Below are 15,571 nucleotides of genomic sequence, written 5' to 3' on the forward strand. Positions count from 1 at the left end.
TGTTCCCAGGGAGCCCCTGCTGCCTGGTCTCCCCGCTGCCTGGTCTCCCTGCCCGTCCTGTGTGTCCTCTCTGCATCTCTCACCTGACCTGAACCCCGAGAGGACCACAGCGTGTGGGATCCCAGGCAGCATGCAGCCCCTCCCTCCTGCTGTCATTCTCCCGGCACAGATTGACAGAGCTCCCCACACCGACGTGGCTCCCGGGTCAGAGGCACTGCAGTGAGCTGCCCCAGGAGCTCCAGGGTGCATTACTACACTGTGCAAGGCCGGGGGCCCATGACAGCAAGCTGTCGGGGGGCCAGGGAAGGCTTCCTGAGGACCTGACGTCTGAGCTTGGTCTCAGAGGTGACCCCAATAACAGGCGTAGGGTATGCATGTGCAGAGGCCCACACGAGGCCGAGCAGGGCACACACCACGCTCACACACTCCACAGGGCTTTCCAGGAAGCAGAACTGTCCAGTGTGGCTGGAGTCCTGACTGGTGGGGGGCGTGTGGGGACAGTGGCCCATGAGGGCCTGACAGCCCAGCCTGCAGGGTCTCTTGACAGACTCCCCACAGCAGGGAGTGGGGACAGAACTTGATCAAACACGCTGTTTTCAAACTAGCTGGTGGGCTGGGAGTGCAGGGACCCCCCGAGGGAGCTGTAAATCAGGGTGGGGACCGCCCAGCCTGCATCTGGGAGCGAGAGGGGCCAGCTTAGGTGAGGTAGGTTCCCTTGGTGACTGCAGTCACTGGCTGGCTGAGGGGTCCCAGGGAGGGGAGGGGTCTGTGTGAAAGGTGGGGAGCAGACTGTAGGGATATCCGGGGTCCAGGAGCCCTCCCTGAGGGGGTTGGGAAGGACCCACCAGCAAAAACGCCTCTGTGTGCCTGGCAAGTTCCCGCCAGTGACTTCTTGTCTGGGCTCAGGTCCTCTGGTCCTGCACACAGATCTGTGCCCAGCCTTCGTGTGGCGCCTTGGCCTGGCCCTGTCCCCAGGAGGCAGGTCTGTCCCATCTTCTCTGGGTCCTCGTGGCCTGGGATGGGCTGGCTGCCTTAGGCCCATGTACACTGTGCTGTTTCTTCAGGAAACCTGAGGACTGAGCGAGTCTGAGTAGGGGCTGGGGTCCCCTCGGCTCCAGTGGGGCTGTGCAGGGCGGCCTGAGGCGGTGTTTAAAGGTGCCGTTGGACCTGGTGAGGAGGCCTGGGCATCTGGGCACAGCTCCCAGTTTGGGACTTGCCCCATCCAGGGCCTCCCAGAGGTTGGGGCCACCTCCCTTGCCCCTCGTCCACTCGCGCCTGAGTCTGCTCTTGGTCAGGAGTGAACCACTCCCTGGGCCTTCACCGGACGTGGCCCAGGCAGGCTGCCTGTCCTCACCCCCGGGTCTGGGGTGCAGAGTGCAGCATCCACTGTGGGGCCTCAGGAGGGGCTTGTGTTTGTCAGCTCCTGTGACCAGGGTGGGCTGGGTGCTTGTGCTCATGTGTGCACCTTTGGGAGCTGATCTGCCTGTCCTCACATGCACACCCATGCCCCTGGCTGCCAGGCTGTGTAGCCGACGGCGCCTGGGCTGGGCCCGTCTCACCCTGCAGCCTAAGAAGCAGACCCGGTGGGCGGGGGCACCCTGTGTACAGTGTTGGGGGCTATGTGGACCTGCCGTGGGAAGTGGCCATGGGACGCTCACGGGGGAAGGAGTGTGGGTGTGCAGGGTCGGCCTTCCAAGCCCTTGGAGGGCGGGGGAGCCCCGGCAGACTGGGTGAGCAGACCCTGCAGGCCAAGCAGGGCACACACCACACTCATCCCTGGCTTCCCAGGGAGAGCCTCCCTCGGTCTTGCCCAGACCCTGGCGTCCCCTCCTCCTGGGCATCTGGGCACGGCAGGGCACCTCGCCGGCCTCACCAGCCTCGGGCTGGGACTTGACAGCTGCCCCCCAACCCCAGGCCCCAGACACGTGGACAGCTTTTCTTTTTATACCTACTTTTGTGGTATGCGTGTCTGTCTCCCCATTACCACTGCTATTCATTGAAAATGTTATCTCCCCCCACCCGTTCTTCGTGCCCCCCGGGGGGGTGGGGGGCCCAGCCCTCACCCTGGTGTAGTCAAGGTTATGGTGATAAATCCTGGGGCATTGTCACTTCTATTCGGAGTAAATTGGCTGGCCGCTTTCGGGCTGAAGGAAAGATAATTTGCTGTAGTATTTCAAATGGATTAGAAATGGATTTGAAGGGAAAGTTCATGCCTCCCATTACAAAGGCGAGAAAGAGGACTATCTTAAGGCCCGGTTCCCTCCCTGGCCTTCATTATCCACGCTTAATACCTTTCCTATTTTCCAGCGTTAATGAAATTTCCTGGCGGCGTGGGCCTGCCGGACGGATGGGAGAAGCCTTTAGATCTGAGCCTCCTGTTGTAGAAAAGGAATTACAGGGCCCTCGCCGCGAGGGCAGGAGCGTTCTCCGGGTCCTTGGCCCGGCTATTATCTCATTAATTTTATCCCCTCTTCTCAATACAGTTGGTTTCCAGAGCCTGTCCTCTCCATTAGGGAACAATTGACCGGAGCTCTGTGACACCCACGGCAACGAAAAGCTACAAGGCGGCCCCTTGCCAGCCCGGCGCCCGCCCGGCCCAGGTCCCGAGTCAGCGAGCGGGCCCAGCAGGGGTGAGGGAAGGGCGGAGGAGGCCTGTGCCGCTGCAGGCTGGGCAGGTGGGCCCTTCTGCAGCCCTGGCCCGCCCTGCCCAAGTTCTGTGGGTACATCCACCTCCTCCAGATAGCCCCGTGGCACCACCGGGGTCCACAGCCCCACACCCTCGGGCACGCGGGGTCCCTCAGGCAGGTGCGTGTGCATGGGCCGCAAACGCTGGGCCAGGCGTGAGAAGAGCTGCTAGGCCTCCGAACTGCCCCCATCCCCTCCCCGGTGGCCGACCACTGTCCTGTAATTGCCTTAAAACCCAGGGGTATGGTTTTTGGTGGGAGAAGAGGACAGATCTGTTAGTCCTGTTCATCCACAAAAGTAACTGTGGGAATAATCAACAAGGTGCAGGGAAAGAGATGTCACCTGAGATGCGCCTCTTAGCCAAAAAAATAAATCATGAAAGGGACTTCTCTGAAGGAGGGTGTTGGCTATGTCTGGCCCTAGTGCCTAGCCTGGGAGCCAGGAGGGCGTCCCCGGGGCTCGCTCTTCAGGGTGAGCTGGTAACAGCCCCAGACTGAGGCTCCTCGGTGCACGGAGCCGTGGGATGGGCCTGGATGGGACCACCCTCGGGGCTGGAACATAATCTGTCCTGAAGCTTCTAGCTCCTTCTGAACCAAGATCCTGCTGTCCTCCACCTCCGCAGGTCCCTGTCTGGGCCTGGCCACCTCTTTCTGCAGCTTCACCTGTGTGGCTGCCCCTGGGAATGGTGGTCTGTCCCTGTCTGGCCTCAGCCAGGGGCACATGCCCACAAGTAAGCTTCCTCACCCCTCGAAGGGCTGGGTTTCTGGGGATGTGGGGTCCTGAGATGCTGGGCCCAGGTGGGTAGGTGGGGCGCAGGTCTGGTTGCCCACCTGTCCTCGTGCTTTGTAGTGCCCTGGGTGTGGATGGGGGGTGGGTAGGGGTGGTGGCCCAGGAGGGGAGGGTCCGTGCCCCAAGGGAAGAGGCAGCTAAGAGTGGTGTCCTAGGTCCTGTAAGCGGCTGCTGCATCATCTCGCTGCAGGGCCTGTTGGGAGGTCTGGGGTCTGGTCCTGAGGGACAAGTGTCTTATAGGCATGGGCCGGGCTTGCTGCCGGTCACTCAACTTCCCAGGGCTGCAGGAGTGGAGGCTGCCCAGGGCTGGCCCTGGCCCAAGTGGGCATATGAAGGGGCAGCTGCCTTGTCGGTGGGGAGACCGCTGAGGGCTCTGGACACCATGGGGCTGGGGCTGTAGGGGGCCTGTTGCCCTCTGGCTGAGCGAGCTGTGGCGGCCCCCAGCCCTAGGCTCAGCTCTCAGCTGTGGGGATTAGGACTCAGGCCAAGCTGTGCCCTGTGCACAGTGACCACAGTCCCCGCAGGGGGCTCACAGGGTGTTCTGCAGCAGGACCAGCACAGAAGAGGCCCCCGCCTGGCCCCACCCTCCTCACACTTTGGCCTGGCCTCTGAGTGAGCCAAGGGGACAAGGCAGGTGCTCACCGGACACATAGATGCCCTGGGACCAGGGTTTGGGGAAAATCTGGAAGTCTGTCTGCCCCCCCAGAGGATCGCTGCCCACCCCACCCTCTTCCTGCCAAGATGCGCCCTGTGTGGGGACAGCTGGAGTCTGTAGGGCGCAGATAGCATGAGCCAGGCCGGCTGGGGCCCCTTGGCAGGACTTTTCCCCAAGATTGGTGTTTGTGAACTTGAATTTTAATTAAGGGAAACTGGGTTAAGTGCTGTTGGGCTGTGGCGTCGTCCTCGGCACTCCCCGCCTGGCCTTTGTCCTTACACTGCAGCTTTGGGTCCCCTGAGCACCCGGCTCACTCATGCACGGTCTCTAGCGTGCCCTCAGAGGCTTGCGCTGGCAAGAGTCACCCCCACTTGCAAGAGACGAAGGCCGAGGCGGCCTCGGGGCCAAGTGGTTGGGGCGGCCACTGCACGCCAGAGTGGGGCTGCTCGAGCCCTAGCACTCAGCTCCGGGCGTGTCCATTGTGGGTGGCCCCCCACCTCCAGCAGCCCATGTGCCAGGATGCCCCGAGACCTGCCCTGTGCCTGGGGGCCCAGGCCAGAGTCTGCCACTGCCCCAGACGGAGATGGGGGTCTGTGTGCTCCCTGAGGGAGGGGGCTGCAGGGCCATGGGGAGAACCCCGCTTCAGCCAGGTCCCCGCGGCCGGTGGTGGTCCCTGCAGTAAGGACTGCTACCCTCACGCCCGGCCCCTCCTGCTGCTTGGAGGCATTAGCACTCAGGCCCAGATTTGCCGGTGGGGTGCGGTATGCACACTCGATGGTAATAGCATTACGGCCAGAGTCTGAGCTAACACGGAATTAAGGTCAATTTGCATAAACAAATTACTGCTGAAATGCGTCGTGAGGGGGAAAGGCCCCATGCCCTTCTGGAGTCATGAAGCTGGCTAGTCTCCATGCCAGCCGCCCTGAGTGGGAGGGCCTTGTCCCCTCATTTCGGTGGCAGCCTGCCCATGTGACAGCTGGGGGGAGCGGGTCAGCCAGGACAGCTGCAGGCCCCCAGTTGGTGCTGGTCTGGGGGCCCACAGCCACTGCCCATTGCAGCCGTGGTGTCTTCAGGGGACGTCTCTCGAAGTGGGGGCATGTGGGGCCTCCTCCTGACCCACTCTGGTCTGGCCAAGATAGGGCCCAGGAGCTGGTCGGAGGAGAATCTGGAGGGAGGGAGTGGGCAAGTGGCCACTGGGGCTGTGCAGGCCCAGGTCTGCCTTCCCGGCCTGGATCATCCACTCAGCTAACCCCAAAGGCTGTCCCAGGCCTCCTCCAGCCCAGGACTTTAAGGCACCTCCAGTCTTTCCCCCAGACAGCTTGCCCGGTTGGGGGTCTGTGAGGCCGTCCCCTCCTACTCTCCATGCTGGTCTCCTGTGTGGTGAACAGAGGGGACAGGAGGAGAGCCTGCTGACCCAAAGGCCTGGGGGGCGTGCGCTGGGGCAGCATCTGGGGGAAGATGTTCCCGGGCAGTGGTGATGACCACCAGCCACGGTGTGGACCCTCAGGGGACTTGCCCGTGCACTGGAGCTCCCTCCAGACGCCCTGCCAGAAGGCCGGGGCCTGGACAGTCTCATCCCAGGGGTGTACGTGCTGGAAGGGGGAGGCTTGTCCCCCACCCGTGCCCTTTCAGCCCGGCTAGTGGGGTTGAGGGTCCCCTTCGCCTGCAGGGGTGTGGAGGAGGACAGACTGTGGGCCCGTGGGGCTGGACACACCGGAGTTTCCCTGTCTCCGCAGGTCTCTGGTGCTGAACCGCCTGCGCCCCACTGCCGGGGGTGGGAAAGCCCAGCCCAGCTCTTCTCGGTGGCGGAATAAAGGCTACCGCTGCATCGGGGGCGTCCTGTACAAGGTGTCAGCCAACAAGCTCTCTAAGACCTACGGCCGGCCCGGCGACAGCGGCAGCAGGCCCCTCCTGCGCACAGGTGAGGGTGGGCCCCTAACTCCCCAGCCTGTGTTGTCAGTGGTGGGCGGGGGCGGAGGCTAGCCGGTGAGACCGAGGCAGGCGGGCCTGGGGCTCCCATGGAGCAGATGCAAGTGAGTGCTTCCCAAAGGGGCCCATGCCAGGAGGGGAGTCTGTGTTCCTGTTCAGAGCTTACGGAGCCTCCGTGGCTGTCCCCGTCGAAGCTGACGGGCAGCTGGAGCAGGCAGGGCACGGAGGGGGAGGCCTTGCAGCCTCTGCGTCCCCAGGGAAGGCCCCCCCACCCCTGAGCGCACTGCCTCTCGCTTGGCTGAGCAGGCCCTGATTTTCCGTGTTTTGCTCCTGGACAAAGGAGATGAGCCAGGTATGGTAAACACGGCCCTGGCAAGTGAACACCTGGGGCCGCGGCACCCCCTAATCTCATTGGCAATGCCTCCCAACTGTGTCTGGAGGCAGCCGCTGCCACCTCACGCGCCCCCGCGGCCTGGGGAAACAGGCCGAGGAGAAGGAAATGCTTTGGATTCGCTTATTATACAAATTAACTAGAAAATATTTTGGTTTCAGTCCAATTTTACCCCCATCCTTTTCTGTTAGGAAAAAAAGGGTGAGGTTGCAGGCAGTATGGGGACTGCAGAGGCCCAGCTGCTCCCAGACCCTGCCCCGCCCACCCAAAGGGGCAGGAGGGAGAAGAGGCGGGCACTGGGGCCATCTGTAGGTTGGGGGGCCCCTTCCCGGAAGCCCTTGCCCAGCTGTGTCCCCAGGGCCTCTGTCTGTGGAACTGTGGGGAGGGAGGCATGGGTGCCTGGCTGCCTTTTTCCAGACGGGGTATACGGGGCTCCCTAGGAGAGGCACTAGGGGGCCCGAAGGCCATGGCTGTGCTCTGCATCTGCGCCTCATTTTCCCCATCCCTTTCTCGAGGGATTAGGCTGTGTGATCCAAGGGCCTTTCTGCCTTGGCCTCAGCTAGCTTGCCAGTGGAGGAGCAGGTCCAGAGCATTGGCTGGGCCTCCTTACGGGGCCTGCGTGAGGCTCAGCCCTCCCCCCACTCTGAGCCTCTGACCCCCAGGGTTCAGCAGGCCCCTGGCATCGGTGTTCATGGTCCGTGAGGCCCCACACAGGGCTGTTGGTCCTTTGCCGAGCAGTCCCTAGGCAGGCTGGTTGTGGAGTGGGTGGAGCCATGGAGGGCTTCTGGGCAGCCTCTCTGCAAAGTGATGTTCTGCCGGCCCCGACGGATGAGGCTTCTCTCTGGGTCACACCCACTGGCCCCAGCCTCCCGCTGGGCCTCCTTAGTGAAAGGCCCTGGCTGGCCTTTCCGATCTATCATCCTTTCTGCCCCCGACTGTCACCCCTGACCCCACAGCCGACCCAGCAGGCAGGACCCAGGCTCTGTTCCCTGCTGTCCTCCTTTGGGAGCTGGATGGAGCTTACTGGGGGGCGCCCATTCTGCTGACATTTCCTCAGCCAAGCATGTCGCCGGGCCACGCCCCTCGAGCACCCTGCCGTCCTGTCCGCCCCAGCCTGCTGTGTGCTGCTTATTCGCATCAGGTCTGAGGGACTCCTCCCTGGCCTGGCCAGATGTCATTGGCCGTCCTGGCACTCACACTGTCCACATGCAGGGACCCGGAAGTGGATTATGGTTTGGGGCCATCCTGGCCCTTGCCAGGACCCTGCTGCTCATACGTCCTGGGCTGCACGGGGGCCCCTCCACATGGACCCTGATCTCCGGTGGGCTGGATGGGGTATACCTACCACCTGGCCCTTTAAGTCCACGGTGGGAGGAGAGGCACCCCGAGACAGAGAGGAAGAGGCGGGTGCGAACTGCTTGGCAGCTGCTCGAGGGGAGGGTACGAGAGAGGAGAGCCCGAGCTCCTGGGAGAGCCCAGGCTGCGCTCGCTGCCGCCTTGGGGCAGTAAAGCCGGCGGAGAAAGGGGCCAGCGTTAGGGGCTGTGGGGCGCTCCGTCCCCTCTCCGCAGCACAGGCCTCACCGCACCTGAGCAGGCAGCTGTCCCACGTCTCACTGGGGAGGACACCTTGCCAAGCCCGCTCCCCTGCAGGTGCTGACCTCCACGCAGTGGCGCCTTCCCCCTTCTATCAAGTGCGATGCTGTGCACGCTGCCCCCCCCCCCCCGCCCCCGCCGCCTCCGGCCCCACCTCCCCCAGCCTCCTGGCCTCGGGCAGTACAGGGAGGACAGAGGCCTCCAGGGCCAGGCAGGTTCCCGGGAGGCCCCACTCCTCGTCGCTGCTGGGGGGCAGTCCTGGGGCTCAGCCCTCCCAACTTCAGGGCAGGCTGGGGCAGGTAGGTGGGATTGGGAACACAGACCGTTGGGTGGCCTGTCCCAGGTATGAGGCAGAGCCAGAGACCACCCCCCACCTCCAGATCCAGCTTCCCAGACCCGCGTAAGGGTGCCCTACTCCTTGCTATGAGGAAGGTGGGGTGTTCCCAGTTGCGGGAGTGCCCACTGACCAGCGGCCTCCTTAGATGAATAATTTTTTTTTTTTTAAGATTTTATTTATTTATTTGAGACAGAGAGAATGAGAGAGAGAGAGAGAGCACATGAGAGGGGGGAGGGTCAGAGGGAGAAGCAGACCCCTCGCTGAGCAGGGAGCCCGATGTGGGACTCGATCCCGGGACTCCAGGATCGTGACCTGAGCCGAAGGCAGTCGCTTAACCAACTGAGCCACCCAGGCGCCCAGATGAATAATTTTTAAAGGAATAAATCTTCTCCTTTGGTGTCAGCAGAACTTTGACTTCGGCAGGAAAGTACAGCCAGACCCTCTTCGGGGGTGGGGGCTCACCTCCTCTCCTCCTGGCTTTTCCTCCTGGCTGCTGGGCTTCTCTGCGACAGTGTCAGCCCCTGTGTTGGGGTATCCGAGCCATGGGTAGGTGGGTGGCAGGGAGAGAAGTGCAGAGCCTCGTCCCCACCCTCCTCCCGGCCCTGCGACCTCTCCCTGTGTGCACCCAGGTATGGGCCGTGACACATGTTCCATGGGACCAGGCATCTGTCGCGGTCCCTACCGTGGAGCAGAAGCCCCAAGTCCATCTGCCAGAACCACCTCCCCCAGCCTGGGCTACAGGCCTGGCCCCCAGGCCCCGGAGTGGGGCGGATTTGTGGTCCCTGCTACTCATTGGCCATGGCACACCCCCTAGGCAGGTCATGGGTCCCTGTGCCTCGTCTCCTTGTCTGTGACCTGCTGACCCCACCCTGTGTGCTGGGAAGTCACACAGAACAGCATGAGAGGACGCGAGAGAGGGCCCCCGAACCGCGCACTCAAGGCCCCACCCTGCTGCCTCCCTCCCTTCCTGAAGCCTCTTCCTGGGGCTCCCTCTGCCCAGGGCCATGATTTCCTGGGAGGGGTGAGTCCCGCTGGGGCGCGGCGGGGCTGCAGACCTGCCCAGCTGCTCCTTCTGACCCCAGAGCCCCTGATTTGGGCTCCCCGGCCTGGGGAGGGTGAGGCACTCCCTGGCGGGGACTGGTGGGGCGGGGCGGGGCCGCCCGAGCCAAGCTCACGGTGTCTATTTTGGGAAGATCCCCGGGCAGCGCAAGCTCTCTGAAGGCTTGGCGCCTCCTGCTCGGTGGCTGCCGAGGGTTTTCAGCTGAACCCTGTAGCACCCCTCAGCACCTCGCGGCCTCTTTTCCAGCCAGCTACTTTATGTGCATTTTTTAACACCGCACAGCCGCTGAACGCTGCCTCCCACTGCGAGCCCCACACTGGCGTTTTTTAAGAGCAAATGGTGGGGGGGCGGCGAGGGGAGTGAACCCGCCCTGCCCCCTCAGAGGCCAGGCCTGGGGCCCAAGTCTGACAGGCAGACACATGTTGACAGCGGGCCCTGGTGGGAGCAGATGCGCCCCAGCGGCGCCGGCAGCCCTGGCGACAGCCGGAAGCCGTGCTCGCGGGCCGCGATCTGGTGACACTCTGTCAACCCCAGGCTGGCAGGCGTGCGGCACCACGTGCCACCTGGACCGGCCTCTGACGTGGACCCCCGGTCAGTGTCCCCAGCTTGGGAGCCAGGACGCCGCTGCCCTGCCCAGCTCCTCCCTGGCCCACCCCCCACCCCTGCACCAAAACCAGCCCCGTTTGTGTCTCGGTCGCCTGGGCCATGGCCACCGGGCGGGGCACCTCCTTCCCATTGGGGGTCTCGCCGCTCAGCCCTGGAGCCACTCCTTCTCAGCTTGAGGACACTGAGGCTCAGGGGCAGACGCTGGCCCGAGGGCGGGAGCCCGAAGAGGGACTCTGCAGTAGGCTAGATGTGGAGAAGAGTGCCTGAAGGTCAGCCTGGGGGGCACGGGGGAACTTGGACGTGGACAGGCTGCATAAAGTGTCAGAATGCTTGTGTGACCAGTTCTGGAACTCAGGAGAGGGGACCGAGCTGCCTGGGTCCTGGCAAAGGTCGTCCTGGGGAGGTCGAGGGAGGGGCCTCCAGGTGGCAGGAGGGCCACCTGCCCGGGCCTCCCATGCAGCTCCGATGGGGGCGGCTCAGGGCCAGGCAGCTTGGGGACATCCCTTTTTAAGCCTGGGATGCTTTGTCCTTGCCTCAGGTCCCTAGAATTTCTGAGTGATGTCACTTCTGCCTCTTACCAGCAGATCCATTTCAGCAGCTGCCTGTGGGAAATTGAATCTGGTCTGAGAAGGTTCATGTGTGTGTATGTGTGTGTGTGAGAGAGAGAGAGAGAGAGAGGAACCGTGGGCCTCCATGGCCGTCTGAGTAGCCTCTGGCCCCGACCTGCCCACCCTGGCTCTGGGGGGCGGTGACCTCGTGCCTAAAAGGGAGGCAGCAGGGTGCACGTTCGTCTGGACTCCCTCCCCTTTCTCACGCAGGACAAGCATTGCCCACTTGCCCCTTGTCCCCTGCTGCCCTAGCCCCCCCCCAACACCAACTGCCCTGGCTGTGGGCATCCTGTCACCTGTTCCCTTCTTGTGACCACTGTCCATTTCATGAACAGCTCCCCTTTGGGCCACAGTCAGTGACCTCACAGAGGACTTGATTGGTCTTTGTGCTTAGGGTTTTGAGGAATGGGTACCTGCCATGGCCAATGAGGGCCTCAGAGCCAGATGTGCTCGTCCGGGGCCTGTGGAGGCTAAGGTCGGCACGTAGGTCCCTGTAGAGCCTGGGGGCAAGGACCTCAGGCTTTGCAGCCATGTACTCGCTATGATGTTTTTGTCGAATAACCCTGTCAATACAGAAGAGTCATTACTGGCTACGACGAAGCCAGGGGGCATTCCTGGACCCCACTCAGGTCCCACATCCCTGGGCCCTGCTCCCAGCAGAGGGAGGTGGCAGGGAGGCCCCCCTCCCACCTGCCGGTCCCGGGACCACCTGCGTTGAGGCGAGGCTGCCAGCCAACTGCCAGATCTGGTCCCTGGACGGGCCGCTGCCCTGCACCAGGTGGGGGTTCAGCAGGGTCCCAGCAGGGTATGCAGCCCAGCCCGAAGGGAGGGCAGGGGGTTTCCCTTAGGGGGCAGCAGTGCCTGCACCGAGAGCGGGAACCCTGACAGGGCTGTGCAGAGCAGCTTGCTGGGCAGCAGGAGTGCCTGGGGGCCTGGGGGCCTGGGGGCTTGTGAGCCTGGGGGCCTGGGGGCTTGTGGGCCTGGGGGCCTGGGGGCCTGGGGCTTGTGGGCCTGCGGGCTTGTGGGCCTGGGGGCTTGTGGGCCTGTGGGCCTGGGGTCTGGGGGCCTGGGGGCTCGTGGGCCTGCGGGCTCGTGGGCATGGGGGCTCGTGAGCCTGTGGGCCTGGGGGCTCGTGGGCCTGTGGGCCTGGGGCCTGGGGCCTGGGGGCCTGGGGGCCTGGGGCCTGGGGGCTTGTGGGCCTGGGGGCTTGTGGGCCTGCGGGCTTGTGGGCCTGGGGGCCTGGGGGCCTGGGGCCTGGGGGCTCGTGGACCTGGGGGCTCGTGGGCCTGGGGGCTCGTGGGCCTGTGGGCCTGGGGGCTCGTGGGCCTGGGGGCCTGGGGGCTCGTGGGCCTGGGGGCCTGGGGGCTCGTGGGCCTGGGGGCCTGGGGGCTCGTGGGCCTGGGGGCCTGGGGGCCGGGGGCCTGGGGCCTGGGGGCCTGGGGGCTTGTGGGCCTGGGGGCTTGTGGGCCTGTGGGTCTGGGGGCCTGGGGGCTTATGGGCCTGGGGCCTGGGGGCTCGTGGGCCTGCGGGCTCGTGGGCATGGGGGCTCGTGAGCCTGTGGGCCTGGGGGCTCGTGGGCCTGTGGGCCTGGGGCCTGGGGCCTGGGGGCCTGGGGCCTGGGGGCTTGTGGGCCTGCGGGCTTGTGGGCCTGCGGGCTTGTGGGCCTGCGGGCTTGTGGGCCTGTGGGCCTGGGGTCTGGGGGCCTGGGGGCTTGTGGGCCTGGGGTCTGGGGGCCTGGGGCCTGTGGGCTCGTGGGCCTGGGGCCTGGGGGCCTGGGGGCTCGTGGGCCTGGGGGCCTGGGGGCCTGGGGGCCGGGGGCCTGGGGGCCTGGGGGCCTGGGGGCTCGTGGGCCTGGGGGCCTGGGGCCTGGGGGCTCGTGGGCCTGGGGTCTGGGGGCCTGGGGGCTCGTGGGCCTGCGGGCTCGTGGGCCTGGGGGCTCGTGGGCCTGGGGGCTCGTGGGCCTGGGGGCCTGGGGGCTCGTGGGCCTGCGGGCTCGTGGGCCTGCGGGCTCGTGGGCCTGCGGGCTCGTGGGCCTGGGGGCCTGGGGGCTCGTGGGCCTGGGGGCTCGTGGGCCTGGGGTCTGGGGGCCTGCGGGCTCGTGGGCCTGGGGGCCTGGGGGCCGGGGGCCTGGCATGATGTGGCCTCTCCCTATAGGCCGCGTGGACCCTACCAGCAGCTGCAGCCGCTCCCTGGCCAGGTACGTCCCTCAGGGTTGGGCCTGGGGCTCACGGGTGTGCGGGGGGGGGGGGCGTCAGGCTCACGAACGTCCACCCCCTTCCACAGCCGGGCCGTCCAGCGCAGCCTGGCCATTGTCCGGCAGGCGAGGCAGCGGCGGCGGAAGCAGGAGCAGGAGTACTGCATGTACTACAACCGCTTCGGCAGGTGCAACCACGGCCAGCACTGTCCCTACATCCACGACCCCGACAAGGTGGCCGTGTGCACCAGGTGCCCTTCACCCTGCCGGGCCTCGGGGGCTGGGGCTGGGGGCTGCAGGGGGCCGCGAGGGCGTCCTGTCCCTGGCGCCTGCAACCCTCTTCCCTCCTTTGCACAGGTTTCTCCGGGGCACGTGCAAGAAGACAGACGGGACGTGCCCCTTCTCCCACCACGTGTCCAAGGAGAAGGTGAGCTCCCCCAGGCACTTGGCCTCCCTGCAGGCCCCGCCCCCCGGGTCTCCCCCGGCCAGGGGGTGGGGGGGGCGGGCTGGCTGTGTGACCACCCCTGCCCCGTGCCCAGGGGCGGCGGGGTGAGGCAGGGCAGCGGAGGACAGGTGGGCGCGCCACGGGGCCCCTGTCTTGCAGGCCCCTCCCCTCGGCCACTGTGGGCACGGGGGACCCCCTCGCATGGGCGCCCACCGCGGGGGCAGAGCCGGGGCGGCGCTGGGGCCCGGGCATCAGCATGCCGGGAGCCTGGAGGTGAGGGCTCGGGCGGGCTGGGCTGCCTGCCACCCACCCCCCACTCTGGGGCCGCGGCAAGGTTAGGGGAGGCGGGATCGAGCCAAGGCTGCCGCTACAACAGCTTTTCCCCTTGAGGAACTTGAAAAGAATCAGCATTTTTCTCCCTAATAGAGCTTCGAAACTCTGTTGTGAGCAATTTGGAAATCCACGTCGAGTTTCGGGTTCATTAGCTCCAGCTCCGAAGCTGGTGCACGTTCTGAGCTGTCTAATGTGGACGCCCGCACGCGCGCCCTGAGTTAATGTTATTGTTATTTGTGTGGACGTGGTGGGTGCAAACAAGGTTAATTGAAATGAGAATGCAGTTCCCTCTCGATAACGGCCGTGCTGACAGCTAGGAGGAGTTCTGTTTGGTGTAAGAGTTGGCTTTATTATCCCTTTTTATTAGAGCTAATTTGGGCTCTATATCAAAAGCCACATTAAGGGAATTGTTTGCCAGCCCCAGACGGGCCAGCCCTTCTCCCCTGTGCGCTGCAGTTAAAAGACAATTAAAAATAAACTCTTGCACGTTAAATCACCCTTTGTTTCTTTGCTTTCTCCCTCATTCCCGCCCTGGCCTCCCCTCTGCCCTGCCCTGGGAGCCCCTGCATGGGGCCCCTGGCAGGCCGGCCGGAGCTCAGTGTGGAGGTGTGAGGAGCTGAGCCCTGGGGTGCCCGCCAGTGTAGACCCACCCAGGGACCAGGGGCTGCAGTGGGGTGCGTGAAGGGTGGGTCTGACAGAGGAGAGAGCGGGAGAGGCCAGCTCCCAGAGAAGCTCCTGCAGGGGTAACAGGCCTGGGGAAGGTGGGAGGCCCCCAGGGGGCTGACCAAGGAGGGGCCCCAGAGAGGAGTCGCCTGGCAAAATGGCAACTGCAGAGGTCAGGGTGGGCAAGATCAGAGACCCCTCCTTGCTGGCCCTCAGGCCTCAGCTTCTTCCAACAGGGAGAAAGGGGGCTGCATGTCTCTCCGTCTCCCAGTCTAGGGGCCAGGGACTGCTGTGCTGCATAACCCTGCCCAGGCCGCCCGCTCCACGTCCCCCTTCTTCCCCCCCAGGTCTTCCCTGGGCCCACCTGCTGGCGGCCAGGGCACTGGAGCCAGGTGTCCACAGTGCCAGCCTGGGGTCAGTGCAGCCCTGGGCTGCTCCCTGCCTACCCATGGTCCATCCCTAGGCTTCCCTGGGTAGAATCATGTCACCAGCCCATGGACACTGCCCGGTGTCCAGGCAGCTGGGAAATCGGCTGAATTTCTGGGCCCTGTAGGCTGTGCCCTACCTAGAGCCCCCATGCTCTGTCTCCCCCTTACCCCCCAGCCCCTGCTCCTCCAGACACCAACCCCTCCTGGCCTGTCCACTGTGGCCCTGCTGCCTGGAAACTGGGCAGTCTCAGAGCAGGTGACGGCACATGTGGAGGTCAGCCATCCTGCAGGGACGTCTTCACCTGGGCTGTTTGAGGGCATGTGTGTCCTGCCCAGACAACCTTGCCTTCTGGGGAAACTGAGGGTCTCCCTTTGGGGTGGGCAGCCCTCACCTGGCATGGCCCCAGGTGCTCATGGCTCCTGATGGCCCCCGTCCTGCTGTCCAGCACGGTGTGTCCGTTTCTCCCTTGGGGGGTCTCTGTGTGGCTCGTGCCTGGCCTCGGAGCCCCAGGCAGGTCCTTCAAGTCCAGGCTCCTGACGGAGGGCTGGAGGAGGCGGGGCCGTAGTAGCAGTGGGCAGACTGGGCCCACGCGCCGAAGGGAGCCAGGGGGTCTGCTGGCCCTCACCCCTGTCCCCTCGCCTCCGCAGATGCCTGTGTGCTCCTATTTCCTGAAGGGGATTTGCAGCAACAGCAACTGTCCCTACAGCCATGTCTACGTGTCCCGGAAGGCAGAGGTCTGCACGGACTTTCTCAAAGGCTACTGCCCACTGGGCGCAAAGGTGAGGGGCGCAGTGGGCAGCGGGCAGCACCCAGCCCCCAGCAGTGGGCCAGCCGTGCTGCTCAGGGCCTTCCTT

At 64.9% G+C, this 15,571-nt stretch overlaps 1 protein-coding gene across 4 annotated transcripts in view; it reads left to right on the forward strand.

The window, feature by feature from the left end:
- Window positions 1–15,571, forward strand: part of ZC3H3 (zinc finger CCCH-type containing 3) — a 91,913-nt gene that overhangs the window by 57,252 nt on the left and 19,090 nt on the right. For all 4 annotated transcript variants that reach the window (XM_054512422.2, XM_064587766.1, XM_045895776.3 and 1 more), the window contains exons 5-9: window positions 5,866–6,050; window positions 12,808–12,850; window positions 12,937–13,098; window positions 13,205–13,274; window positions 15,365–15,496. In XM_054512422.2, coding sequence (XP_054368397.2) covers window positions 5,866–6,050; window positions 12,808–12,850; window positions 12,937–13,098; window positions 13,205–13,274; window positions 15,365–15,496 — 592 coding nt within the window. The remainder of the gene's footprint in view (window positions 1–5,865; window positions 6,051–12,807; window positions 12,851–12,936; window positions 13,099–13,204; window positions 13,275–15,364; window positions 15,497–15,571) is intronic.

The sequence above is a fragment of the Mirounga angustirostris genome, unplaced genomic scaffold (assembly GCF_029215605.1).
Source record: "Mirounga angustirostris isolate CCGP_5_RB_7025 unplaced genomic scaffold, mMirAng1.0.hap1 SCAF_4, whole genome shotgun sequence".
NCBI classification, from domain to species: domain Eukaryota; kingdom Metazoa; phylum Chordata; class Mammalia; order Carnivora; family Phocidae; genus Mirounga; species Mirounga angustirostris.